This window comes from Piliocolobus tephrosceles, chromosome 15 (genome assembly GCF_002776525.5).
Source record: "Piliocolobus tephrosceles isolate RC106 chromosome 15, ASM277652v3, whole genome shotgun sequence".
Lineage (NCBI taxonomy): Eukaryota > Metazoa > Chordata > Mammalia > Primates > Cercopithecidae > Piliocolobus > Piliocolobus tephrosceles.
Genome location: NC_045448.1, coordinates 36,763,106 through 36,789,632, shown reverse-complemented (window position 1 = coordinate 36,789,632; position 26,527 = coordinate 36,763,106). Strand labels below are relative to the sequence as shown.

Sequence of the window (26,527 nt, the reverse complement as noted above, 5' to 3'; positions counted from 1 at the left end):
TATTGATGCAAATAGCATTAGCTTTCCGTCATTTTTAGAGGTACACAATGGGTTATCCTTAATTACTCTGAGTGAAGGAAACACACTTCCACATTCATTATTTATTGAGCAATTTCTCTAAAGCAAGGTTTTAAAAGGGAGAAGGGAGATAAAGCATTCTGTTAAGAGAAATGCAAAGCCTTTGGAGGGAGAAGAGAGGCACGTAAAACCCAGCTGAGGGAAAGAACCAAATGTCAAGGAGGGGAAGAGCAAGAGGGCATGGAAAAAACTATCAATATGTCTTAGAACCTGATCTATCCAAAACCAGCTTTTGATTCTTTTTGTCTTTGTTCCAATTATTTGACACAAACTCAAAGTAGGTTTTTGTTTGTTTGTTTGTTTTTTATTTTCAGTCAGGCTCTCACTCTGTCCCGCAGGCTGGGGTACAGTGGTGTGATCATAGCTCACTGCAGCCTTGAACTCCTGGGCTCAAGTGATCCTCCTGCCTCAGCCTCCTGAGTAGCTGAGACTACAAGTGCACATCGCCATGCTCCACTATGTTTTTGTTTTGTTTTGTTTTTTGTTTTTGAGACAGAGTTTTGCTCTTGTTGCCCAGGCTAGAGTGCAATGGCACGATCTCAGTTCCCCACAACCTCTGCCTTCCAGGTTCAAGTGATTCTCCTGCCTCAGCCTCCTGAGTAGCTGGGATTACAAGCATGTGCCACAACACCCAGCTAATTTTGTATTTTTAGTACAGATGGGTTTTCTCCATGTCAGTCAGGCTGGTCTTGAACTCCTGACCTCAGGTGATCTGCCTGCCTTCGCCTCCCAAAGTGTTGGGATTACAGGTGTGAGCTACCAAAGTTGTTTTTTTTTGTTTGTTTGTTTGTTTGTTTTAATTTTTGTAGAGACAGGGGTCTTGGTCTGTTGCCCAGGCTGGTATTGAACTCCTGGCCTCAAGTGACCCTCCTGCCTCGGCCTCCCAAAGTGTTGGAATCAGGGAGGCATGAACCACCACGCCCAGCCTCAAAGCAGCCTTATTTTCTGTTTAATTATACAGATAACATAGGCTTACTGTAAAAATAAGATGATATACTATGCATAACAAGCAATCACCTTTTATCCTCTAGCCAGCAGTTACTGGTATACACTTCTGGCATACAGAGTTGTATCCCTTTTTCTGCGGGATGTACATGCTCTCGTGTACAACACACAGTTGCAAAAGTTCCCATGCTGGTTCCCATGCTGTTTTGTAGGCTGCTTCTTTGACTGAATGATCTGCCCCAGGCCAATTCTCTCGTGGCACTAAGCACACATATTTCTCAACATTTTACTACCTGTAACTTCTTTAACCGTTCTTCTAGTGATAAACAATTAAATCATCTCCTTTAAAAAATGATGAACAGCATCTGTGTTCATGCTTCTTCTCACCCTTGGCTGATAATTACGTTAGGGTATATTCCTGGAAGTGTGAATTCTGAGTCATTTCTCCACACTGTCACCCAAACTGTGTATTATCAGTTTCCAATGAGAGTTGGTGAGAAATGATATTTTGTTGTTTAATTTGTACTTACTTGATTCCTGGTGAAGCCAAACTTTTTTTTTTCGGTAAAGTCTCACTCTATCACCCAGGCTGGAGTGCAGTGGCACGATCTCAGCTCACTGCAACCTCTGCTGCCCAGGTTCAAGGGTTTCTCCTGCCTTAGCCTCCTGAGTAGCCGGGATTATAGGCGTATGCCACCGCCTCTGGCTAATTTTTGTATTTTTAGTAGAGATGAAGTTTCACCATCTTGGCCAGACTGGTCTTGAACTCCTGACCTCGTGATCCGCCCGCCTCGGCCTCCCAAAGTGCTGGGATTACAGGCGTGAGTCACCGGGCCCGGCAAAGCCGAATATCTTTATAACAATTTTTTTATTGGCCATTTGTAGTTGTTCTACTGTGGCTTGCCTGGTTATGACCTTTCCCCATCTTTCTTTTGGAATATTTGTCTTTTTCTTATTATTTGTAAGACTGGATTTTAAGAAAAGCCTTCTCCAGATACCTTAAGGAAGATAAGCGTTCACTGGTGAGATAAGTGTTGGTAAGGGAAACTGTATGTAGAAGGAATGGGCAGTAATAGATGCTGGCCTCTCTTCCTGCCTCAAATTTCACTTTCTCCCCCTTAGCGGCCCTTGGTCAGAAGGTGGAGCCCAGGGTAGAAAGGTGAGGGATCACAGTCATCGCTATTCCCTGCCACTAGGCGGCGCTCTTCTCCCCTCCCTGGTCTACCCTTGTTTGTGGACAAGTTCAGTGCTAGCTCAGCTGAGGCAACCATGGCACGTCTTGAAATGAACTTGATTAAGAAAACAATGGAAGGCACAGCCACTCCACCTCCTTAACCTGTGGTAGATTCAGCCAGACCTATAGCTGAACCTGGAGGGATTTTCTGTTTTTTCCAGCACTCTTCCCTAAGCATATCTAGAGATCTGGCTCTCCCAGCTTCCCCCTCTGTCCCCAGGGATGCCATTGTCCTTGGCCTTGCCCATGAAGAACAGCCTCCTTCCTGCACCTGTAAGAAGTCTCTATTGCTCTGGCTTTTGGCTTCCTTACCCCCAGCCTTGACTCACTCCCTTCTGTCTTGTTGGTTTGCACATTCATGGGTCAGTTAAGGGGCCATGATGCGGGCTTGGTGAACAGCCCCACCTTCCATCTGCATCAGCTCCTCTGCATGGGCTGGGAGAGCCCCTGTCTCTTCCTGCTGTACTTTCCGCTCTCCCTTGAGCCCTCTCCAAGTTCCCATGTCCTGTCTCAGAGGCAGATCTTGATCCCATTGTGGAATACAAATGAGTTACAGACCCCAAACCGCAGGTAGCTCCTGTTTTGGCTACATACTCTTCAGGTGTCCTAAGCTGAAGCAACTTGCTGCAGGGATCACGATGGGATGTGTTCATTGATGTAGCCCAGATTTAGAACAGTGCCTAACACAGAGTGGGCATTCAATAAAACATTTATTGAATGAATAAGTGAATTAGGTTTTGCTTGAACACCCTGTCCACAACCAGTTCTAGAACCTTGCGCCTACAGTCACACATATAAGAGGAAAAATCTTTAATAAGTGCAATAACAACAACTCACTTGTTTATCACAGTATAAGGAGATTTGCTTTCTAATTTTCAGCCCATTTGAAGGAAAAACATGAGTTATCTAAATATTGTTTAATATAGTTGGGCTGAAATATCACAGCAAATATCTATAGCCATACATTAAGATAGGCATTCATGAAAATCAGTTGGTTACTTAGTGCTGGAGAGGAGTGGTTAGGGGAAATGAAGAGTAACTGTTTATTGGCACGGGATTTCTTTTGGGGGATGAAAATGTTCTAGAATTGATGGTGGTGATGGTCACACAACCCTATGATTATACGACAAACCATTGAATTGTACTTTACATGAGTGAATTGTATGGTTTCTGGAAAGTATCTCATGAATACTTTTATTTTAAAAAGACATAAGCAATTAAATATTAATTTTCACTTCTTTTTAGGCCTTCAGAAACTCCTTTGAGTAGACAATACAACTTTTAAAAAGCTCTCCCCCTTCCCCAGTTTGGCTCCTATCCTAGCAATTGTGGTACATGCTGCATGGCCTGCTTGCTCCGAGTGTTTGTCTAGCAGTCTGTGGGTCAGCATGGAAGTGGGCGCTGGACAAGGATGAAGAAGGAACACTGATGGGCCGGGAGGCTGTTGTCCAAAGCTGCTGTTCCCAAGCCAGGAATAATTAAGCTTTGCCAGGTTAGGAGCCACTACTTCAAGTTTCTTAGGTTTTCCACAAGCAGAGCCCAACTTGCAACAGATTTCCAAGCTCCCAGCGTAGCCAAATAAATACGCCACATGTTTAGTTATATGTGTTATGTAAGAATTTAAAGTCCTCTAAGGAGAAAACAGGAGCAAACAATTTACTCAGATACTCAAAAGTCTTTGAAAGAATCAAGGCATCTGAAGTCAAGAGCCTGAAATTTTAGAAAGGAGAACTTCTGACTACAGAACCCCTGTGAACCCTTCCATCCAGCATCCTTCCTGTTTCTCTTTTGCTATCAAGTATTGTCCACCTGTGTTAATATCCTGAGTTAAACAGGAACAGAATGGTGGAGGAGTGTTTGATATATTTCAGAAGTTCAAAAATTCTTTTTGCGGTATTCTTATTTTGGGACTTTATATCATAGCTTCTTCAATGAGTCGTCCATAAAATGGCATAATAATAACTCCTATTTCAAAAAGTTATTGAGAAGATTAAATAAGATAATATATGCAGTATGTCTGGTACATGGAATATATGTACTACATGCATTCTGTTATTTATTATTTATTCAAGAAGAAGTTGGCTGTACTGAGCACCTTCTAATTTTGCCACAGCAATCATGCCAAGATGTGATCTGCCTGGGCCTGGGGTGTTCATTTTTGGCAGGGATGCTCCCCTGCAAGGAAAAGGAGAGCCAGGCTGCTGGAGTTTGAATTCCAGCTCTGCCACTTCCCAGCTGTATAGGCTGAAACCAGTTTCCTCACTGCCTTACTCCTTGGTTTCCTCATCAATACAATGGATTATTCAAATTGGAAGTCATAAATCTACTTCCATAAATCACAGGGTTGTTATGGAGGATTCAATAGGCTAATATTTGTAAGGTGTTCAGAAAACGATCTAGCACATTCAAAGTGCTGATTTGCATTTTCATTGATTTATTTATTGAAACGGAGTCTCTCTCTGTCACCCAGGGTGGAGTGCAGTGGTGCGATCTCAGCTCACTGCAACCTCCGCCTCCCAGGTTCAAGCGACTCTCCAGCCTCAGCCTCCCGAGTAGCTGGGACTATAGGTATGTGCCACCACACCTGGCTAATATTTGCATTTTTAGTAGAGATGGGGTTTCACCCTGTTAGCCAGGCTGGTCTTGAACTCCAGGCCTCAAGCTGCCTGCCTCAGCCTCCCAAAGTGCTGGGATTACAGGCGTAAGCCACTGCGCCCAGCCTGATTTGCATTTTTAAAATAAAAAGATGGATAGGTAAGTAGCTGGCCTCTGCTTTGGGAGCAGGAAGGCGGGAAGGGTCATTCTATGTGGCAGTAGTGACCGGAAGCTGGAGGTGAGCCTCAAAAGAACAAGTCCTAAGCGCTTCCTCCTGGAAGGAAAAAGTGGCACCAGGTGGGAAATATTCAGAAAACATTGCTAGGACAATAGTGGAGCTCCAGCTGCAGAAGTTTTCACCCCCTTGCTAGAAAAGTTCTAGAAGTGAGATAGATGCTTATTAACTTAGGATGGTGTAGATATAAGTCTGTGCAGAAACAAGATCAGATGATCAGATGGGCTCTTTAGGCCCTATTTGATGTAGTATGAGATGAAGTCCATAAACTGGACCTTGATAAAACCTTCAGCATGATTTGAGCAATGGGTAAAAGTAGTAAGACAAAAAGCCATTAGAAAAGGAATAAAAATGTTAGCTATCTGACTTTTCCTAAAGGGATTCCTTTGGTTTTGTTTGCTTTTAATATTTGAAGACTTCCAAGTCTATACCATTTGTCACTTAAAAACCAATAACAACAACAACAAAAAACCCAACAATGTTTACATAGAAATCTACCATCCCTTCAACTGAGCTTTTGGAGAAATGAGGATTTTGCAATGGGAAAGTATTCTATCTTCAGAAGCGCGGTGACAGCAGTCCTATTTTTGAATCTATATCCTCCCTTAAATCTAGGAGGTGGACACAATCACATACCCCTGGCCCAGTTCTCCAGTGCTCCCCATTCACCCAGCCCAACAGATGCTCAGACAGAGCTGTTACTCTAAAAGCCCAATTTCCCATTTCCCTAGCACAAAGCAACATGTGGTCTACCTACTGACCCATCTCCTGGCTCCTCTGGCCCACAGGCTCTGGTCTGGGGATGCTGGTGGTGGAAGCAGCAGAAGGGGATGGGCTTGGCAAGATGGTGGGGGTGGCCACAGCTACAGTGACAGCCAGAAGCTCCATCAGAGTGACCGGCTGTGCAGTTGTCGCTGGAATGGGTGGCCTCTGATAGGCTTTTGTGGTCTCACCTGTAAGAAAATGGAATTATACCAGGCCTACAAAATAACCTGTAGGCTCTTATAGAACTAGAAATAAAATAAATGTTGATTGAACACTAGCTATGAGCACAGAGCTGTGCTGGCCACGGTGAAGTGTGAAACCCAGGTAACAGCCACATTCTTGCCTGAAAGATTGTATGCCCTCAGAGCAATCACTCAATCAACCAAAGATTCAATAGCAATAAAATAAATGACAGGTCAAAACTATAGCAACATAGAACATAGACAAGGCAGAACATGATTAATTGCTGAATTAATTTGCCTGGCGCCACTAGCAATGGTTTATGTACATATATTTTGTTTCTGTTTTTTGCTGTTTTGATTAGCATCGGCCTTGGAATAGAAGACAGAAGGTACATTTGGGGCTTTCACTATGACTTAGTCTTAGAGAATACGTTCTAGATGTTCTAATTTAGGTTGGTTCATGACTAGTCAACTCCTCTGGGCCCCAGTTTTTCCTTGTCTGTAAAATAGGACAACAAAATTAACTGGATTGTAAGGATCATCCAGATTCCACATTTTTTTTCTTTTTTGAGATAGAATCTTGCTCTGTCACCCAGTCTGGAGTGCAGTGGCACAATCATAGCTCACTGCAGCCTCGAACTTCTGGGGTACAGTGATCCTCCATCTAATCTCCCAAGTAGCTGGCACTACAGGTGCAAGCCATCATACCCAGCTAATTTTTAATTTTTTTTTTTGTAGAGAAAGTGTCTTCCTGTGTTGCCTAGACTGGTCTTGAACCCCTGGCCTCAAACAATTCTTCTGTCTCAGCCTCCCAAAGCTCTGGGATTACAGGTGCAAGCCACTGTGCTTGGTCTAGATTCTACTTTCAAATGGTGCTCTTCATCCATGTGTGATTATTTAGATTGCTTCTCTCCTTTTAAACACTGCTGTAGTTGGCTCCCTATAAAGCAAGTCTCAGTTTGTTAGTGCTCTGAGAATATCTCTGAAGGTTTAGAGCAAGGGGACAAGTGGCTACCCACTGGGCATTGGAGTTTGTCTTGAGAACCGTGGGTTCTCAGGGAGACACACAATGGCCCCCAAAGTAAACAGCTCCTCAGTCCTGGGAAGGAACAACCCAGTGTTGCTTGCCTGCAGGGCCCCATTGGGACATGCCAGCTTCTGTCCCTGTGCACCTGTATCAGCTGCTAGGGCTGCTGTAACAAACTACCACAAACTGGGTGGCTTAAAATGACAGAAATTTATTCTCTCACAGTTCTGGAAGCCCAAGTCAGACATCAGCATCACTGGGTCAAACTCAAGGTGTCAGCAACACTGAGCTTTCTCAGGAGGCTATAGGGTAGACTCTGTGTCTTGCCTCTTCTGGTTTCTGCTGACTGCTGGCATTCCTTGGCTTGTGGCCATGCCACTTTCGTTTTCAAGGCCAGCATCCTCAGTTGTTTCTCTGCTCCATCTTCACATGACGTCTGATATGGTTTGGCTCTGTGTCCCCACCCAAATTTCATCTCAAATTTTAATCCCCGTAATCCCCACCTGTCAAGGGAGGGACGAGGTGGGAGGTGATTGGATCGTGGGGGCAGTGTCCCTCATGCTGTTTTCGTGATAGTGAGTTCTCACAAGCTCTGATGGTTTTATAAGGCACTTTCTCTCTCTCTCTTTCTCTCTCTCTCTCGCCGCTGCCATGTAAGACGTATCTGCTTCCCCTTCTGCCATGATTGTACGTTTCCTGAGGCTTCCTCAGCCATGTGGAATTGTGAGCCAACTGAACCTGCTTTGTTTGTAAATTACCCAGTCTTGGATAGTGTCTTCATAGCAGTGTGAGAACAAGCTAATACAACCTCCTCCTCTATGGATGTGAAATAATCTCCCTCTGCCTTCCTTTTACAAAGATGCCAGTGATTGCATTTAGAGTGCACCTGGGGAATCCAGAATACCCACCCCACCACCATCTCAGGATCCTTAATTTAATCACAGGAGCAAAGCCTCCCCACATTTTTTCTATAAAAGGAAACATTCAATGGTTCCAGGGATCAGGACATGGATATCTTTTCGAGGGCGTTTTTCAGCTTACCACAGCATCCTAGCTCTGTCCTTACCTCTGCTTAGGGTTGATACATTTTTGTTACACAGCACAGCAGAACAAGGAGATAACATCTGAAATAAGAAGGTGCTTCTGTCTTGGTGGGAATCATCCACCTTCCCCTTTGACATTGTACAACATCCAGGAAAATAGTGCCAGAATCATAGTCCTGGACAAGCGGTGCAGACAAATGTGTGGTGGGGTGTTTAGACCCACCGCCAGCACCAGCACCTGCTCATTTCCCCATCCTGATTCTGCCGTCTTCTGCAGGAATCACAGCACTGACTTAAGAGAGCAGGTCAGCCAATGGTAGTCCTGGAATCGGGTTGGAATTCAGCCATTTGGTCTGCTCTTGCAGGCATTAGCTGGTCAAAGTAGGAAGCCGATCTTTCAATTGCCTTGTTTCTTGCTAAGTTGGTCACCTTTAAATCTGCCCGTAGCTTGTGCCAGACAAATCACTAAAGAGCTGGCAGCATCCTCCTTCAAGCCATCCTCAGGCAAAACTGAATCTGCCTGATTTATGACATTTCCATTATTTTAAAGAGTTTGAGCTTTCATAACAAGTGCTAGGGAAGTTTCTAATTTCTCCAAAGTACTTCTCTGTCTTACCCTCTGGTAAATGCTACCAGGCATTAATGCCTCTTTAGGGAGATGGAGGCCCAGGTTTGACCTACTTCATCTAGGGAAAAGCCATTTAACAGATCCACTTGTATATTTTATGAAATAGGGTGTAATTAATAATTCGGAAAGAAACATACATAAACTGAAAATCTATTTTACTTGTAAATTATTCATGAAGTTGCAATGTACTAAAAATAAAACTACTTGCAAATAGTGGACACTTTTTGCCACCTAAAACTTATTATATATTGAAAATCTGAGTTATCTTTTTGTCACACCATTGGCTAATCCCAAGGCTGCTGACTATCTCAGTTTGCCTTTGCTAAACTTGATTTGCTAGAGAAAGGCTCAAGATCCTGAGGGTAGTCTTTGTACCACTTGCTTATAATACAGATGCTTTCAAGTGGTCATAAATTCAACTAACAGCCATGGGCTTCCACGGGCTTCTGTGGGCTGTTGTTTTTGCCTGCTCTCTTTTATGGATTAGAACTGTCTTTAAGAGGGAAGATACACGCCTGTAACCCCAGCACTTTGGGAGGCCGAAGTGGGCGGATCACCTGAGGTCAGGAGTTTGAGACCAGCCTGACCAGGAGAAACCCCATCTCTACTAAAAATAGAAAATTAGCCGGAGGTGGTGGCACATGCCTGTAATCCCAGCTACTCCAGAGGCTGAGGCGGGAGAATGACTTGAACCCGGGAGGCGGAGGTTCCGGTGAGCTGAGATCGTGCCATTGCACTCCAGCCTGGGCAACAAGAACGAAACTCCATCTCAAAATAAATAAATAAATAAATAAATAAATAAATAAATAAATAAATAAATATTAAAGGGAAGATAGAGAAAAATTATTCCTCCTATCCTAATTGCTCCCAATTCCTCACTGAACATAATGCTCTTGATTTGATCCAAGGTGCATTCTTCATGGAACCAAGTTCTTTTTGAGCCTTTCGGAAAAAAACTAGTAAAATAGTTTCTTTGTGCAATCTCAGCTACATGGAGGGTTGATCTATTTTCAAAGATTTTTATGGCAAAGCATTTCAAAACTTCTCTTAAATGCTACACATATTCCTCATTTGGGCATGGTTGGAAGAGCTCTAGGCAGCCACCTTCTCAAATGTAGCAGGCCGTGCCACACAGCTCCCCACACCTGGCTCATCGTTAGAACCACACTGGAGGTGTTAAAATGCAGGTTCCAGGGCCCTGATCGCAGAGATTCTGACTCACTGGACCCAGAGTGGGCCGTGGAATTCTGATTTGCGAACCACAGCGAGGGACTCAGCCGACAGCCAGGGAAGGCAGGAGGGGTTTTTCCCACGCTAGCTTCAGCAGCCTCTAACAAAGATTTACTTTCCCTTCTCTTGCTGTGATACTAGGAATATGCCTTCCTAGTTTTTTTTATAAACCTCTACAAACCAACGCTTACCTGGTTTTATTTAGCTCAAGGATCTAGCCAAAAAGCAACTGCCTGCCTAATGGTTGCTAAATGCCAGGGCAGTGGGGGCGTGGTGGTGGTGGGAACAGCATTTAAATCTCAGGGAATGCCTGTTCTCAGTGTGAGTTGTACAGGGCAAATCAAAGTGCCTTCTATTTTTTGAGGAGGATAATTTCCCATGGTAGAAGGTTGTCATGCTTTTGGAGGTCATCCTGGCCTGATTAACCTGTTAATTCATATTCTCAGACAGACGGGGCACATTTTATAGCGGCATGCCGAGACCTCAACAGTTGCTCACCCTTCATCTTCTCTGCTTCCCCCAATGACTAAAGGAATTTTATCGTTTAAGGAAGACCAAGGGGACCACTCCGTTAATTGTACTCGTTGAAAGTTTTTGAGTTCGTAGAAACTTACTCCTAAGTAAGACTAAGGACTTAGTACTTGGGGACTAAGACCTTACAAAGAGAGGTTCTTCTATTCCCAAGAATCCCTTTTATGTTGGAATGCTGGTAGTTTAGCTCAGGGTCTTGCACATAGGTGATGCTCACTCAATGTAAATATCGAATGAATGAACAAAATGAAGGAGTAAATAATTTTTCAGACTCTGACTAGATAATCTGGTAACAAGGAGATGATAGTAATGTCTAGTGATACTGACATCAAAAGTTTAAATGGTTTGGTAAAGGGGATAAGTGACCTCAGCAATGCTTGGCTCTTGCTAGTTTATGAATTTCACAGAAAGCACCCTCGGCCACCCGTACTCCTTGTGGATGTCAGTGACTCAGGCATCTGGAACAAGTGCTTGCTGGGGGTGAATGGTGCTTGGGGTAAATAGGCAGTTTTAGAAATTGTCTCTGCTGTGGAGAACGTACAGACCAAGTAGACTTTTATTATCTGAGTTATCATTTGGCTATAGTTTCTCTTCCCTACACTCTTTTCCCTGCTACTTTCCCTGCTTTAAGGTGATACCAAGTTTGCATACTTTTTGGGCTGCTTAGAACTATGGCCTTGGTGAGTTACTAAACCCCTCTCAAGGTCAGCTTTCTTATCTGAAAAGGGAAGATACTGGCACTCTGCCTCGGGGTTACTGCAGTGCAGGTGTGTGGCACAGAGAAAGTACTAGACAGACGACTACAGTCACAGAAGGTTATGTGGCCCTTCCTGCTTCCAGATACAGGCCCAAAGCTGAAGTCAGAAGGGCACGAGTACTCTTTTCTTTCTTTCTTTTTTTTTTTGAGATGGAGTCTCACTGTCACCCAGGCCGGAGTGCAGTGGCACGATCTTGGCTAACTGCAACCTCCACCTCCGGGGTTCAAGCGATTCTCCTGCCTTAGCCTCCCGAGTAGCTGGGACTACAGGCGCCCACCACCACGCCTGGCTAATTTTCTGTATTTTTAGTAGAGATGGGGTTTCACTGTGTTAGCCAGGATGGTCTCCATCTGACCTCATGATCCGCCTGCCTCAGCCTCCCAAAGTGCTGGGATTACAGGTGTGAGCCACTGCGCCCGGCTACAAGTACCCCTTTCCAGAAGAGGAGAGATGCCACGAACTTCCCACAGGTGAGGCCTTTCCAGTAGAACCTGCACAACACCCCCGACACCCCCATCCCAGGCCAGTGGACAGAGGGAAAGGACCTGAAGAACGGGAGGGGTCAGAAGCCACTTTTTAGGGAGTGCTGTGTTCAGAGTCAGAAGATATTTCCTCCGTTCCTTCACACTTTGTCATACCCAAGCCAAATGAAGGTGCTTTAAGAGAGTCATTCGTCAAGATTGTGGGGACCTGCCAGGAGGGCAGGTGGGCATCTTATTTCCCACCAATCTTTCTGCAGACCCATCACAGGCGTGCAATACAGCAACAGAGCTTGCAGAGTTTTAGGGGTGTATTCCGGGAGTCCAGAAGTGCTCTTCCACTCAGGATAAAAATAGGAGTGCTTGACATGTGGTCCCTGAAGTTGGGGGCTTTATGTGAACCTGGGGACTGTTTCTGACCTAGGGATCTCTGAGATGGGGAGGGGTGCAGCGGGAGTGGCTCAGGACAGCAGGGCTCATGCAGCAAAATGCCAGGAGGAAGGCGACCTCACCCCATCCCAGTTCTCAGACCCCAGAGAGGGCCAAAGAGAAGCCTGGCTGTTCCCACGGCTCTGTGTGAAGGGGCTGCCCCAGGGGGCTGCTGGAACCAGGCATCAGTATCTACCGTGGAGAAAGGAGTGGGGGCACAGATTTCTGGCCCAACAAGAGGGTGCCAGGATGAAACTACATACTATCTCCTTGCCTTTGATATCCACACACATCACCTACCCAGGAATCAGTTTTGCATCTGACTCTGCAGAGCCACAGGGTCAGATGAAACAACAGAGATGCCAGCCACTTAAGGAGACCTGTCACCCATTCTTTGTCTCTGTGCTCAGGTCAAAAGAGGACAAGCGATATCTCAGAAATGGCCCACGAGGCATCAGACCCACTGCCACTTCACGGGTGGAGGTGGGGAACGGCTCTATCCTTGCAACTAAACAAACAGGACTAGACCACTGGATCCATTAAAAAGTCATTAGAGATAGAGCTGGAGCAGTAATTAAGAGAAAAGACAAAAAAAAAAAAATTCCTTATTTGTATTCTAAGGCTCCTCAAATCAGGAAAATCAGGAATCCATATACACACTATTAGCATAAGAAAATCTAGAATGGGCCGGGCACAGTGGTTCATGCCTGTAATCCCAGCATTTTGGAAGACCGAGGCGGGCAGATCATGAGGTCAAGAGATCGAGACCATCCTGCCCAACATGGTGAAACCCCGTCTCTACTAAAAATACAAATATTAGCCAGGCGTGGTGGTGGGCGCCTGTAGTCACAGCTACTCGGGAGGCTGAGGTAGGAGAATCGCTTGAACCTGGGAGGCGGAAGTTGCAGTGAGCTGAGATCCCGCCACTGCACTCCAGCCTGGCAACAGAGCGAGACTCCGTCTCAAAAAAAAAAAAAAAGGAAAAAAGAAAAAACAATAAAATCTAGAATGATGGTTTAGAGAGGGGTTTCTGTTTGATGGAGGGTAATTTACTTAACTTCTCTGTGCTGCATTTTCCTCAACCAGAGCAATAGTATAGGCCAAAGGTGGTCTACGATGATTAAATGCAATGATCAGGTAAAATTCTTGGAATGATGCCTGGCATACAGCAAATGCTCAATAAGTGCTAAGTTCTACTGCTATTCTTAAACCATGTTCACCTTAAGTACATGAATAGAACCCAAACTATCAGGCTCATAATGTTTTAGCTAGCCCGTCAAGTTTCTGGAAGCAATGCAAAATCCCATTATAAAGCCACTCACAGTTTCTCTTTGTGTGGGAAATCAGAATGCCTCTGGAGACACAATAATGCATAGTACAGTTCTTGATTTAACACAGAAACCTGGAAAATGGTATTTTTTGGCCTAAGGTCTACCAATACCCCCTTTTGTGGTTTACATGGAAGCTGAGCTGGCACAGCCCTGTAGACAGTGTATTTTTGGCCTGGGTTATTTGGATTAGCAGCTTGCTGTTATCACATAAACCACCTCGTTCTCTTTGCTTCTCTTCATTTCATATGTAAGTAGATACAGCCTTTTTCCTTTCAGCTGCCAGGAAACATTTCTGGACAGAATGTCATGTCATTTTCTAAAGTAACAATACAATAAAACTCAAGGCAACAGTCAATCTGAATGAAAATGACACAAATATAGAGACACAATCTCGGAATTGTAAAAACAAAAAATAAAGCTTTCACTCTTCAGCCCCAGCCATCTGATCTCATTGATTTCTGTGCCCGTGTTCCCGGCATCTGTTAAAATATTGCCAGAACCAGAGGAGCTTGACCGGTTAAGATGTTAATTTCTCCACTATCTCCCAAAACACATCGCGCGTTTATGGACTCAGAAGGTTTAGATTCAATCACACGTGAGCACTTGCCTGCTTGGGGAGCTGGACTTTTGGATGATGAGTATGTAAGAGCTGATGGGTAGGTTACACCCTTTTTGGGTTTACTTTCTGCAAAAAAGAAAAAAAAAACGAGATTTATTTCTAGAGCTAGAGGTTTTAGATGGTTCGGTACTAAGTTGATTCCCTCCTTTCAATTTCTCTCTCTTCAGTTCAATAAAATCAGTCTCCCTCATGCTGAATTGTTGATTACAACGAGAATGTCAAGTGGCATTTTGTTCTCATGTATAGCTTGTGTTTCATTACTATTAGAATGGAAGCAAGCAAATCTTCATGACTCAGAGTTGCTTAACATCAGCCATCCTTCTTTCACCTGTGAAGATGTGACATGGAAGTGAAGGTGTTCATCTGTGTGGCTTTGAATGTTTAGTTATATCAGTAGGTGAATGGGAAAGCCTTCCACATGCTCTCCTTTGAGATGATGGAGTGCTCTGGTCATAGGCTGGCTACCTCTCACTTTCACAGACCCTGTGGGATTCATCTGAATTTCATAGCAGCAGAAAAACCTAAAAGTAGGTAAATATAGGTCAACCTTGAAAATAACCATGTGTTGCTCACCCAGGGGGAGACACGGTAGCTACTAGGCAAGGAGGAGGAATGGTAATGTCTATTAGGGAAAAAAAGAAGCATAAAAAAATTGCCAAAGTCTTCTTCTTTCCATAAAAGGATGCCTGAAATTCCACCATATGGGCTTTGTTCCACAAGTAAGTGAGAGTGCCACTGGAATATAGTAAGCCCCCTGAAGGCAAGTCATTTGTGTGACTTGGTAACTGTTGAATTTTCAGAGCTCAAAGCAGTTTTTTCCTGGCATGAAGTAGTTGCTTGAGAAGTATTTATTCAGCGGGGGAATATCTTAAAGCTTAGATCTCTGTTAAAATTAAAATACCTTGGTAGCGGTACTACCTATTAGCCAATATTACATCTGGCAATGAAAGCATTTCTTCTCCCATCTGCAGGGAATACTTTTACAGGATGTGAAGGTGGTAAGCAATGTTGCACGGAGAACCTAGGTGGGTGGAGGAGGATCTAGGGCACTATCTGACTAAACATCCTACTGGCCCAGGGATTGTAGGGTCATGAAGCAGAAGGAATAACAGATCTCAGAAAGAACCTGGGATTAGGAGTAAGGAAATCTAAGTTTCTGTTTCTATTTTACCTTTAATTAACTGCCCCAACTTTTGAGGCTCTTGTGTTTTCATTTAGAAAACAGGAATAATGACATGGCCCTAATAACTACACGAAGTTGTAGACATCTAATGGAAAAAAAAAAAATGTTAAAATGTTTTGGAACTATATATCTCCATAGAGATGCAAAAATGTATTCTGTTGTTACCTGTAAGTGCCACGTGTTTGGGCTTACTTGCATTACTTCACCTCATTAAAATCACCTGGGGAACAGGACTTGGCATTTCCAAGTCCTCCACCAATGTCGAGGCCAGCTCCAAATGACAATGATTGAGGTTATTTTAGGCCCTGGGAGGGCCCCATGGCTGTGGACCACACTACCTGCAGAAAGAAGAGACATCTCTCTCTCTATTTATTGAAGAGACATCTCTCTCTCTATTTATTGAAGAGACATCTCTCTCTCTATTTATTGAAGAGACATCTTCTCTCTCTATTTATTGATCTAAAACCTGATTTTTTTTTTCTGTTACTATTCAGAAGGAAAAGGAGCATGAGCTCAGTTCCCTGAAATGTGGATCAAAGAATAAAAGGGAAGTATTAGGGGGTCCCTCACTGACATTTCATGTCCCTGGACTGTGTAAAGATCATGAGGGCTGTAAATTACATCTCCTCGTTCGCTCCCCCTCTTACCCACCAAAGTGAATTAGTTAAGGAGCTCAGGGACATATGAAACTTAGAAATAAAAACCTAGAGAAAGATCATGGCGGCATCTGAGCCTTCAGAAGAGGATTCGCACATGATGCAGTTAAACTTGCTGGCCATGAACCTCTGAATAATGGGAAGCATTCCTTGGCTGCCGGTCAGTTATCAATCCTTATGCTGCGGTGAGCTCCTAACTCATCCATTCAAGAGAGGCTTCCGAGCCATTGCAGAAGCACAAATGTTTATTATCATTGGCAAAAAGTATTTTCGGTTAAATGTCACTAGGTCGAATGAGGGGAGATGGAAGTCGAGATTTACAGGGAATAATATCAGCAGATTGATTTTCACTTAAAAAGCCCAAAACATCTCTACTGCCACAGAATTAATTTTTCTTTTAAACCTCTGTTGAGATTCTTGGATTGCAGACTGAGCACGTAAGGCTGAAATGCTGTTATTCAGCCAGGATCTACTTGGTGAACACCTATGTGGAGATTATATTTCTCTCTATCTCAACATATTTGCATTTTAGACATTAGCATTTTTATATTGGCTCCTGTTGTGAATTTTTTGTTACAAGGCAAAAACCCCGCAGTACTGCAGTTGATCCCCTTCCACTATCTGACAAAGAAATCAGTCTAATTTGAACTGTGGGTGTGTAGAATTTGGCAGGCAAAAGGAAACAGGGATTGCTCAAGTTGAGAAGAATAGTAAAAGGTCTGTTTGTTGTCCTGCTATGACTGTAATCAGTGGAGGACAGCAGGGGCTTGAGGCATGGGATGCCTAGCAGTGCTAGAAAACCACCCAGATTGGAAGACCTACTATCTTATGAAACATTTCTCTCTTCCCGGTTCAGTTGGTTTGCTATAAGTGGCTCCTTCTCAGGACAGTTCCAAGGTGCCTAATTTTGTTGGGAGGCCAGGAAATTGGCTACAATCTAGTTTAAAATCCCATGGAACCTCCTCAGAGAAAATGGGAGATTCAGGTCTGGAGTAGGGTAAGTATAAGGTGAGCAAAGACTATTGTCTTGTACTCAGGTACTACCGTGAACACGTCAAAAGCTTGAAGGGCTCCCACTGGGCAATCTCAGAAAATATGAGCACCAAAAAGAAAAATAAAGATAATAGATGATAACATTATATTTTTAGAAACAATCTACGAGTCCGTAGTCCACTTAAACATAATAGGTGCAGAGGGGGAAGGAAACTCTTCTTTATATAAGAACACAAGCTAATAAATGTGGAAGGAATAACAGAATTAGAAAAAATTATGATTTTGCAGTTACTAATGTAATACTTGCTACAGTGAGGATCAGCAATGGATGTTAAAATCATTGGGTGACATTTGTTGAGGAACAAGCTACTCGAGCATGTTAAAGCATCATCCTACAGATGCTTATTAATTATAAGGTATCTTTGCCATGGAGAGATATGCTAAAGTATCAAATGAATGAAACTTAGCATCACCAACAATGGAACAGACTGCCATTATATGCCTCTTGATATGGCCATTGTGTATGACACAACAGATATGCTATGACAATATCTATCTATCCACTTGCCAGAAATCTCAAGGAATAAGGTTCTAGACATGAGGCACATTTGGCATAACTAAAGGACTGGTTTAAAAACCCAAGCTATTAAATGTAATTAAGGTAATTAAGAATCTGATTGGACTTACAGATAGCTGCAGTGTAATTAAAACAAGCAATTGGAGCCTTTTAGTATTTTCAGATTTGACTTTGTGGTGATTTATCATGTAATTCTAATTTATTATTTCATGATTCTAATTATCAGAAAAACGAATGCTTCAGATTTTTATGAAATGAGGCAGGCCATAAACAATAACCAACAGCACAATGAAAAGAAGCACATTTCATCTTGTGGTAGGTTTAGCAGCGTTTCTCCACTGTGCGGTCATACCTAAGACGATAAAGGATTCTCTCCATCGTGGTAGGGACAACGATTGGACACCGTTGGAATAACTCCCTTTGTAACCAGACAGTCCAGCAACCTTCCGAACAAGTATTTTCCCTCCTGAATTATCAAGCACACCACTATGAAGAGAAAAAATAATTTCTGAAGAAAGAAGAGAAATATTTGTTGACATGATCAACAGACAAGCAAACCAGTTGCCATGTTTATTTAGACATAGGGAAGCAGTGAGATTAAGCAAAGTTTACCTTGACATGAAGCCCAACCCGCAAGAATGGTGCCTCTCCCACCAGGCCCAGCATCTGAGCTCCAAGTTGAATGTCCTTCTCTTTCTTCTTACAGGAGCTGATTGTTCTGTCAGTCAGGAATTTCTTTTTGCCACCATGCCTCAAATTTCTTTTCCTTGGTTTTCTCATTCTCACTAGCTCTTTTAAGTAAAGCCTCTTTCTTGACAGTTTGCAATTTGGTTTTGGGATGGCGCGGAATGAATTTAGTTATTTCAAAGGGTGATAGAAAATGATGAAAAGTAAACACTCCTTTTATTTTGGGTCAGGGAGGAAAGGTGTGCAGCTAAGTTAAACTCATTTAAAAAAGCATCCCCCAATGACTGAAAATAGTTTCTTTAATTTCTAGGATTTTGCGAGGTTTTAGAGCCTGATGGGATAGTGACTGACATATGAATGTCTTTCCTTTGATGTTAGGCAGAGTCTCCATCTGGTTGCTAAATTGCACGTTTACGTTGTCATTTCTTGCCCCAGAGCCGAACATGCATGGCTCCTTTGGGTATCCGTAATTTATAGCACGGGGGAGATGTTGATTTCTCCCCATCAACACCCTTCCTTCCCTCCAGGAGTGACAGTTGCCATTTCCTGCCCTCCCACCTTCCTGATGAGTCAACAACATTCAACCCTCAACCTCCCAATGGACTGCAAGGAAAGAAAGTGGTAATAATACTCGACATGTAAAGCACTTAATTGCTTTACAACTGTTCTCACACGTGGGGTCCCACTGGGTTCTCCCAGAAAACCTGAGTTGTGGAGTGGAGGGAATGCTGTTATTCCCATTCATTCCATAGAAACAGGCTGTGTGAGGTTGCATGACTCACCTGGGATTTTCTAACTAGTAAATTGCAAGAGGGATTTGAACCCAGGTTGAACTGACCTTAAGTCCTCAGTTTGTCCCTCTTGCTCCCATCTACGTCTCAAGGGTTCAAAGCACAGGCACCTGCCGAAACCAACTCCTCCTCACTCGCTCTCTTCTCTCAGGGCTCTCTGTGATTGAGTTCCCTCACATGTCTCGATGGCAGGCAGGCTGGTTTCAGCCATTCCCACGGCTCTGACGATGCTGCTGTTTCACCCCAGAAGACCTGGTTCCCTCTGCCTGATCAGGCCTGTGCTGCTGTCAAAGGGCAGTGAGTTCCCAATTTCTCCTTCCCCACAGATTCTGACATGACTTTGCTACCTCCTTCCCTCCTTAGAATCTCATTCTCACAACTTAAACTCTGATTTTGTTCCGTCTTGTACTATTTCCTAAAAATTTCTGGAGTTTGTCTCCCAACGAAATGCAAATATTCCTTATGGAAAGGACAGCATTTTATGTTTCCACATAAGAAGGTGCCACGGATAGCTGCTTTTGAGAGCCAGTGTTTTTTTCTTCAACTTTTATTTTAAGTTCAGGGGCACGTGTGCCAGATGTGCAGGTTTGTTACATAAATAAACATGTGCCATGGTGTTTTTGCTGCACAGATCATCCCATCACCTGGGTATTCGGCCCAGCATCCATTAGCTATTCTTCCTGAGGCTCTCCCTCCTCCCACCCCCAACTCTGACAAGCCCCAGTGTGTGTCCCCAACTCATATGTCCGTGTGTTCTCATCAGCAGCTCCCACGTATAAGTGAGAACATGTGGTGTTTGGTTTTCTGTTCCTGTGTTAGTTTGCTGAGGATAATGGTTTCCAATTTAATCCATGTCCCTGCAAAGGACACGATCTCATTCCTTGCATGGCTGCATAGTATTCTATGGTATATATGTACCATATTTTCTTTAACCGGTTTATCATTGATGGGCATTTAGGCTGATTCCATGTTTTTGCTATTGTGAATACTGCTGCAATGAACATACACATGCATTTTTCTTTATAATAGAATGATTTGTATTTCTTTGGGTATATCCCAGTAATGGGATTGCTGGGTCAAATGGTATTTCTGCCGCTAGGTCTTGCAGAATTGCCACACTGTTTTCCACAATGGTTGAACTAACAGACCCTCTGTGAAAGCCAATTCTTATGCTTTCAGGATTGGGTGAGCTCATTGGCTTGACATTGGTAGCTTGCAATTAACAAGCCAAGCCCATCTCCTCCCTGCATTAGAGAGCTCGTTGTTAAACATTTACCAGCACGCCACTGATTCAGACTGAAAATTCTAATTATTAAATAAATTTTAAAAAATGACCCAGTGCAGGCCGGATGCGGCAGCTCACGCCTGTAATCCCAGCACTTTGGGAGGCCGAGGCAGGTGGATCACAAGGTCAAGAGATCAAGACCATCCTGGCCAACGTGGTGAAAGCCTGTATCACTCAGATGTAGGCACTTCATAGATATTCTCTGGAAAAGCAAATCCAGTTCCATTTCCTTGCATTCCTCAGGTGCCCTGCATGGTGCTGAGCACGGCCTTGGTGTTCACCTCCTCCCTGATTCTGGTGCCAGGGGACTGGGATAACTGAAGGTCAGTTCCTTGGCTCAGCGAGAAGGGATAGTTCGCCACTAGGCCAGGTGTCAAATGGCTGCTGTTCTGAGGGTGGGCACTGGTCAGAGATCAGCGTGAAGAGTGTCCTGCATGGAGCTTGGAGCTGGTCTTTTCATCGTATCTTCTCAGAGAAATCTCTCCTCTCCCCTGCACTTGGCCCCACTTTAAACATAAGAGTTAGTTTAGGATAATCCTGAGCCAAAATATGTTCATTATCCCTTTGGTTTGAAGGAATTAAGGGAATTTCTTATACTAAGACTTCTGAGCATGATATAGAATATGAACATTAAACCCTTTAATGCAAATTAATCTGAGTTTCTAAACCAAAGTATACTGTCTCCAGTCTCCCACTTCTGACTGTTGGGACTCTGGCAGGACAATGGCTATAGGTCCCCAGTGTACTTTCTGCTCATGTTGTCTGTATCTTAAATCCTGCCTCCTGAAAACAGATTTGCACTGTTTGTGAAAAACAAAACGGATAGCTTCCAAAATTCCTGTTTCCCCTTAAGACTTGTATTTATCCTCCCTATGAATAGTGGTAACTCTTTCCAAATAGATTTTCCACTTTATCAGTCACTGGTCCGGGAAGTCACAGTGGCACTCAGTTGCTCAAGCAGCAAATCTTGTTTTTTGCAAAACAAGCAAATCAAGCTCTTCTCTTCTGCCCCTCTCCCCTCATTTATATTTTTCCCACCAAGTTCCTACACTCTAACCCAAATGCTGGAATTATAGAGCCGTGGTCCTGTCAATGCCCTTCTTATTTTCTCCACAGGGCACATCCTTCCACCATAAAGCGTTTCCCAACTTTCACTACTGTAAAGTCTACACCCTGCTTGAGTCCTCACTTTGTACACTAAGCAGTGCTGGGACTCCCCAGTTCTTATGTAAATATATCACCGGGCTCTGGGCTGGAAGAAAGGGGGCCTGAGTTTTAATCCTCAATGTGGATCTAACTAGGAATTTATTTGTTTATTTTGAGACAGGGTCTCACTCTGTCACCCAGGCTGGAGTACAGTGGCACGATCTCAGCTCACTGCAACCTCTGCCTTCTGGGTTCAAGCGATTCTTGTGCCTCAGCCTCCTGAGTAGCTGGGATTACAGGTGCCCACCACCACACCCGGCTGATTTTCATATTTTTAGTAGAGATAGGGTTTCACCATGTTGGCCAGGTTGGTCTTGAACTCCTGACCTCAGGTGATCTGCCCACCTTGGCCTCCCAGAGTGTTGGGATTACAGGCATAAGGCACCACACCTGGCTAAATTTTTTTGTATGTAGTAGAGATGGGGTTTTGCCATGTTGGCCAGGCTGGTCTTGAACTCCTGACCTCGGGTGATCAGCCCAGCTTGGCCTCCCAAAGTGCTAGGATTACAGGCATTTTCAGTGGGAATGGGACTACAAAAGCTCTATTAAGGATAGAGCGACCGTGCCCGGCCCTAACTAGGAATTTAATTAGCTTTTGGATGCCTCAGTTTCTTATATTATAAATGAGGATACTAACAACAGTCTCTTAATGGTGAGATGCTGTTAGAAGGAGAGAATCACAGCGCAAAAGATTGCATATTATTTTATTTTATTTTATTTATTTATTTATTTATTTATTTATTTATTTATTTTTTTGAGAGAGTCTCGTTCTGTCACCCAGGCTGGAGTGCAATAGCATGATCTTGGCTCACTACAACCTCTGCCTCCCAGGTTCAAGCGATTCTCCTACCTCAGCCTCCCAAGTAGCTGGGATTACATGTGTGCACCACCATGCCCAGCTAATTTTTGTATTTTTAGTAGAGATGGGGTTTGACCATGTTGGCCAGGCTGGTCCTGCATTCTTGACCTCATGATCTGCCCATCTCGGCCTCCCAAAGTGCTGGGATTACAGGCGTGAGCCACCACACCCATTAATTTAAATTAAATTAATGTTATTTAATTTAAATAACATTAAAATACATGTTATTTTAATGTCATCTTTGGTGAGGTCAAATTTACTCTTGTGGCTCTATGCTGCCTCGGAAATATGGAAGTGCAAGAGAGACCCAGCAAGCGCCAGAGGAAGCAAGAACGAATCATCTAGGATCAAAATTGAAAATACACAGGCAACCTTAAGACAGGCTCACCCTTTGCAGCAGATGTCACTTTCTACACAGACACTGGAGTGTGTACAAAGACACAGACTGGAGAGGGCTGATGGTGCTGTGAGCTGGAAGTATGTGTGGGAGGCATGCATGGGTGTGCAAACACTTGTGTGTGTAGATTTGTATAACTTTTCCCTTTTAGTATGAAATTGATTTCAGGGTGAAAGCAAAATATTTTTATTTCATAGTCTGAAGTTATGAAATAGTGATTTTTCATATTCAGTGATTTTTATTCCATAGTCTGGAGTTATGGAACAGCTTTTGGTGTCATTTTTCTTTAATGTTTTACTACTTATCCTTAATAGAGCTTTTGTAGTCCCATTCCCATTGAAAAACCAGTTTGCTCCTCGCTTCTCTGCAGTAATGGGGAAAAGATTAGTATAGCCAGTGAAATCTACTAGTGACTTCTTAAACTTTATTTTATGCATAGTTTTTGTCTTACTGCTCCTTCAAATTTCAGAGTCTACTAACTAGAAACCTTGAAATAGAATGAATTTTATATATTTTCTCTCCCTTGCAGAGGTACAACTGAACAATCAACCCACTTATGTGCAAATAAGAAAAGGAAAAAGATACCAGAAGTCTGAATAATTCAGAAATTTTATCTGGCATCCAGTAGCCAAGTGCTGACTCCCAAGTCACATCTCAAAGCTGTCCTGGGCAGCAGTTAGGCGTACAGGTGCTGCAGTCAGCTGGACTTGGGTTTGAGTCCCCACTATGATACTTTTTAATAGCATGGCTTTAGAAAAGTGACTCAACCTACCTTCTTCTTTAAGATGTGCGTATGAGTAGTAGAAACTGCATAGAGGAATTATTGTCAGGATTAAATAATAAAAAGAAGGTAAAGTGCTTGGCACATACATGCTAGTCTTAATTCCAAAGATATTAAGTAAGCATGCATTTATCTACGTTTTGACTATAAACTTAAGCAACAGTGGTATGAGGATTCTGTTATGGTATCTTCATTTAGGTAGTGACTTAGTCCAAAGCATGCCATGACTCCTGTCTTCTGTGCTAGATCCCAGACCAACAGCTGACCAAGTGGTAATACCTGTCACCTTTCTCCACTTTCTCCATCCTCATTTTTCTCCAATCCATCATCACAGCTGTGATATTTCTTCCTCCAAACTTTTGGGCCTTGCTTGGTAACATCTCCATAATTTCCTTGCTCAGCACATACAGGTGGAAAAATGAGTTTATATCATCAAGAACTTCAGATTCCTTGTCATGAACATGAAAGAGTAAAATTCTCTTCCTATCCCCATCAAAGCATAAAGAGAAGTCAGTTGTCCTTTTTTATGGAGTGCTATGATGAAAGATGCAGGACTATGCATGACTTCCAGGTCATCCCTCCACAGTAAGGTCGACGGAGAAAACACAGGATGCTCAGTTAAGTTTGTACATTTTTCAGGGAGGGGGACAAGATGACTGACTACACAGCTGGGAAGTGCTTCTCTCACAGAAAAACCAAATATCAAGTAAACCATCACACTTTGAACAGATGTTTTGAGAGAAAACACTGAAAGTCAACAGAAAGGCAATGCAGACGCAGAGGTGAAAAAAGGAGGAAGCCAGCAACCTTGCATGAAGTTGCTGAGTGCCAGGACTAGCTCTTAGTCCTAAACAGGACCTGAGGAAGATGTGAGTGAAGAAGCTGTGGGGCAAGGAAGCTCAGCAAGATTCAGAAGAAAGTTGAAATCCAACCCAAGGAAGCCAATAAAATGATCCAAGATTTGAAAGACTACGTAGCCATTTTAAGAACGAACCAAACTGAACTTCTGAGATTGAAAAATTTACTACAGCAATTTCATGATACATTGGGAAGCATTAACAACAGAATAGACCAAGCTGAGGAAAGAATCTCCAGGCTTGAAGCCCAGTTCTTTGAATCAATGCAGTCAGACAAAAATAAAGAAAAAAGAATTGAAGAAATGAAGAAAACCTCTGAGAAATAAGAAATTTTGTAAAGTGACCAACCAAATGAGGCTATGACTCCTTGGCCTTCCTGAGAGAGAAGGAGAGACAGTAAGCAACTTAGAAAAGATATTTGAGGATATATATTTCACGAAAATTCCCCCAATCTCACTGGAGAGGTCAACATGCAAATTCGAGAAATTCAGCAAATCTCTGTGAGTGAGATACTATATAAGATGACCATTCTCAAGATAGATAGTCATCTGATTCTCCAAGGTCAAAGTGAAAGAAAAAAGTCTTTTATTTTTATTTTTATTATACTTTAAGTTCTAGGGTACATGTGCACAATGTGCAAGTTTGTTACATACGTATACATGTGCCATATTGGTGTGCTGCACCCATTAACTCGTCATTTACATTAGGTATATCTCTTAATACTTTCCCTTCCCCCTCCCCCCACCCCACGACAGGCCCCGGTGTGTGATGTTCCCCTTCCTGTGTCCAAGCGTTCTCACTGTTCAATTCCCATCTGTGAGTGAGAACATGCAGTGTTTGGTTTTTTGTCCTTGAGATAGTTTGCTGAAAAATGATGGTTTCCAGCTTCATCCATGTCCTTACAAAGGACACGAACTCATCCTTTTTTATGGCTGCATAGTATCCCCTGGTGTATATATGCCACATTTGCTTAATCCAGTCTATCATTGATGGACATTTGGGTTGGTTCCAAGTCTTTGCTACTGTGAATAGTGCTGCAATAAACATACATGTACATGTGTCTTTATAGCAGCATGATTTATAATCTTTTGGGTATATACCCAGTAATGGGATGGCTGGATCAAATGGTATTTCTACTTCTAGATCCTTGAGGAATCGCCACACTGTCTTCCACAATAGTTGAACTAGTTTACAGTCCCACCAACAGTGTAAAAGTGTTCCTATTTCTCCACATCCTCTCTAGCACTTGTTTTCTGACTTTTTAATGATTGCCATTCTAACTGGTGTGAGATGGTATCTCATTGTGGTTTTGATTTGCATTTCTCTGATGGCCAGTGATGAGCATTTTTTCATGTGTCTGTTGGCTGCATAAATGTGTTCTTTTGAGAAGTGTCTGTTCATATCCTTCGCCCACTTTTGATGGGTTTTTTTTTTTTTTTCTTGTAAATTTGTTTGAGTTCTTTGTAGATTCTGGATATTAGCTCTTTGTCAGATGAGTATATTGCAAGAATTTTCTCTCATTCTGTAGGTTGCCTGTTCACTCCAATGGTAGTTTCTTTTGCTGTGCAGAAGCTCTTTAGTTTAATTAGATCCCATTTGTCAATGTTGGCTTTTGTTGCCATTGCTTTTGGTGTTTTAGACATGAAGTCCTTGCCCATGCCTATGTCCTGAATGGTATTGCCTAGGTTTTCTTCTAGGGTTTTTATGGCGTTAGGTCTAATATTTAAGTATTTAATCCATCTTGAATTCATTTTTGTGTAAGGTGTAAGAAAGGGATCCAGTTTCAGCTTTCTATATATGGCTAGCCAGTTTTCCCAGTACCATTTGTTAAATAGGAATCCTTTCCCCATTTCTTGTTTTTGTCAAAGATCAGATGGTTGTAGATGTGCGGTATTATTTCTGAGGGCTCTGTTCTGTTCCATTGGTCTATATCTCTGTTTTGGTACCAGTACCATGCTGTTTTGGTTACTGTAGCCTTGTAGTATAGTTTGAAGTCAGGTCATGTGATGCCTCCAGCTTTGTTCTTTTGACTTAGGATTGACTTGGCAATGTGGGCTCTTTTTGGGTTCCATATGAACTTTAAAGTAGTTTTTTCCAATTCTGTGAAGAAAGTCATTGGTAGCTTGATGGGGATGGCATGGAATCT

The 26,527-nt window shown here is 42.9% G+C and overlaps 1 protein-coding gene across 4 annotated transcripts in view; it reads right to left on the bottom strand.

The window, feature by feature from the left end:
• VIT (vitrin) overlaps positions 1-26,527 on the bottom strand; it is a 125,694-nt gene that overhangs the window by 42,278 nt on the left and 56,889 nt on the right. For 3 of the 4 annotated variants that reach the window (XM_026454757.1, XM_026454758.1, XM_026454759.1), the window contains exons 5-7: positions 17,871-18,004; positions 14,098-14,175; positions 5,849-6,040 (exon numbers count right to left, since the gene is read on the bottom strand). In XM_026454757.1, the coding sequence (XP_026310542.1) occupies positions 5,849-6,040; positions 14,098-14,175; positions 17,871-18,004 (404 nt within the window). The remainder of the gene's footprint in view (positions 1-5,848; positions 6,041-14,097; positions 14,176-17,870; positions 18,005-26,527) is intronic. The other variant, XM_026454760.1, reaches the window with a different exon arrangement.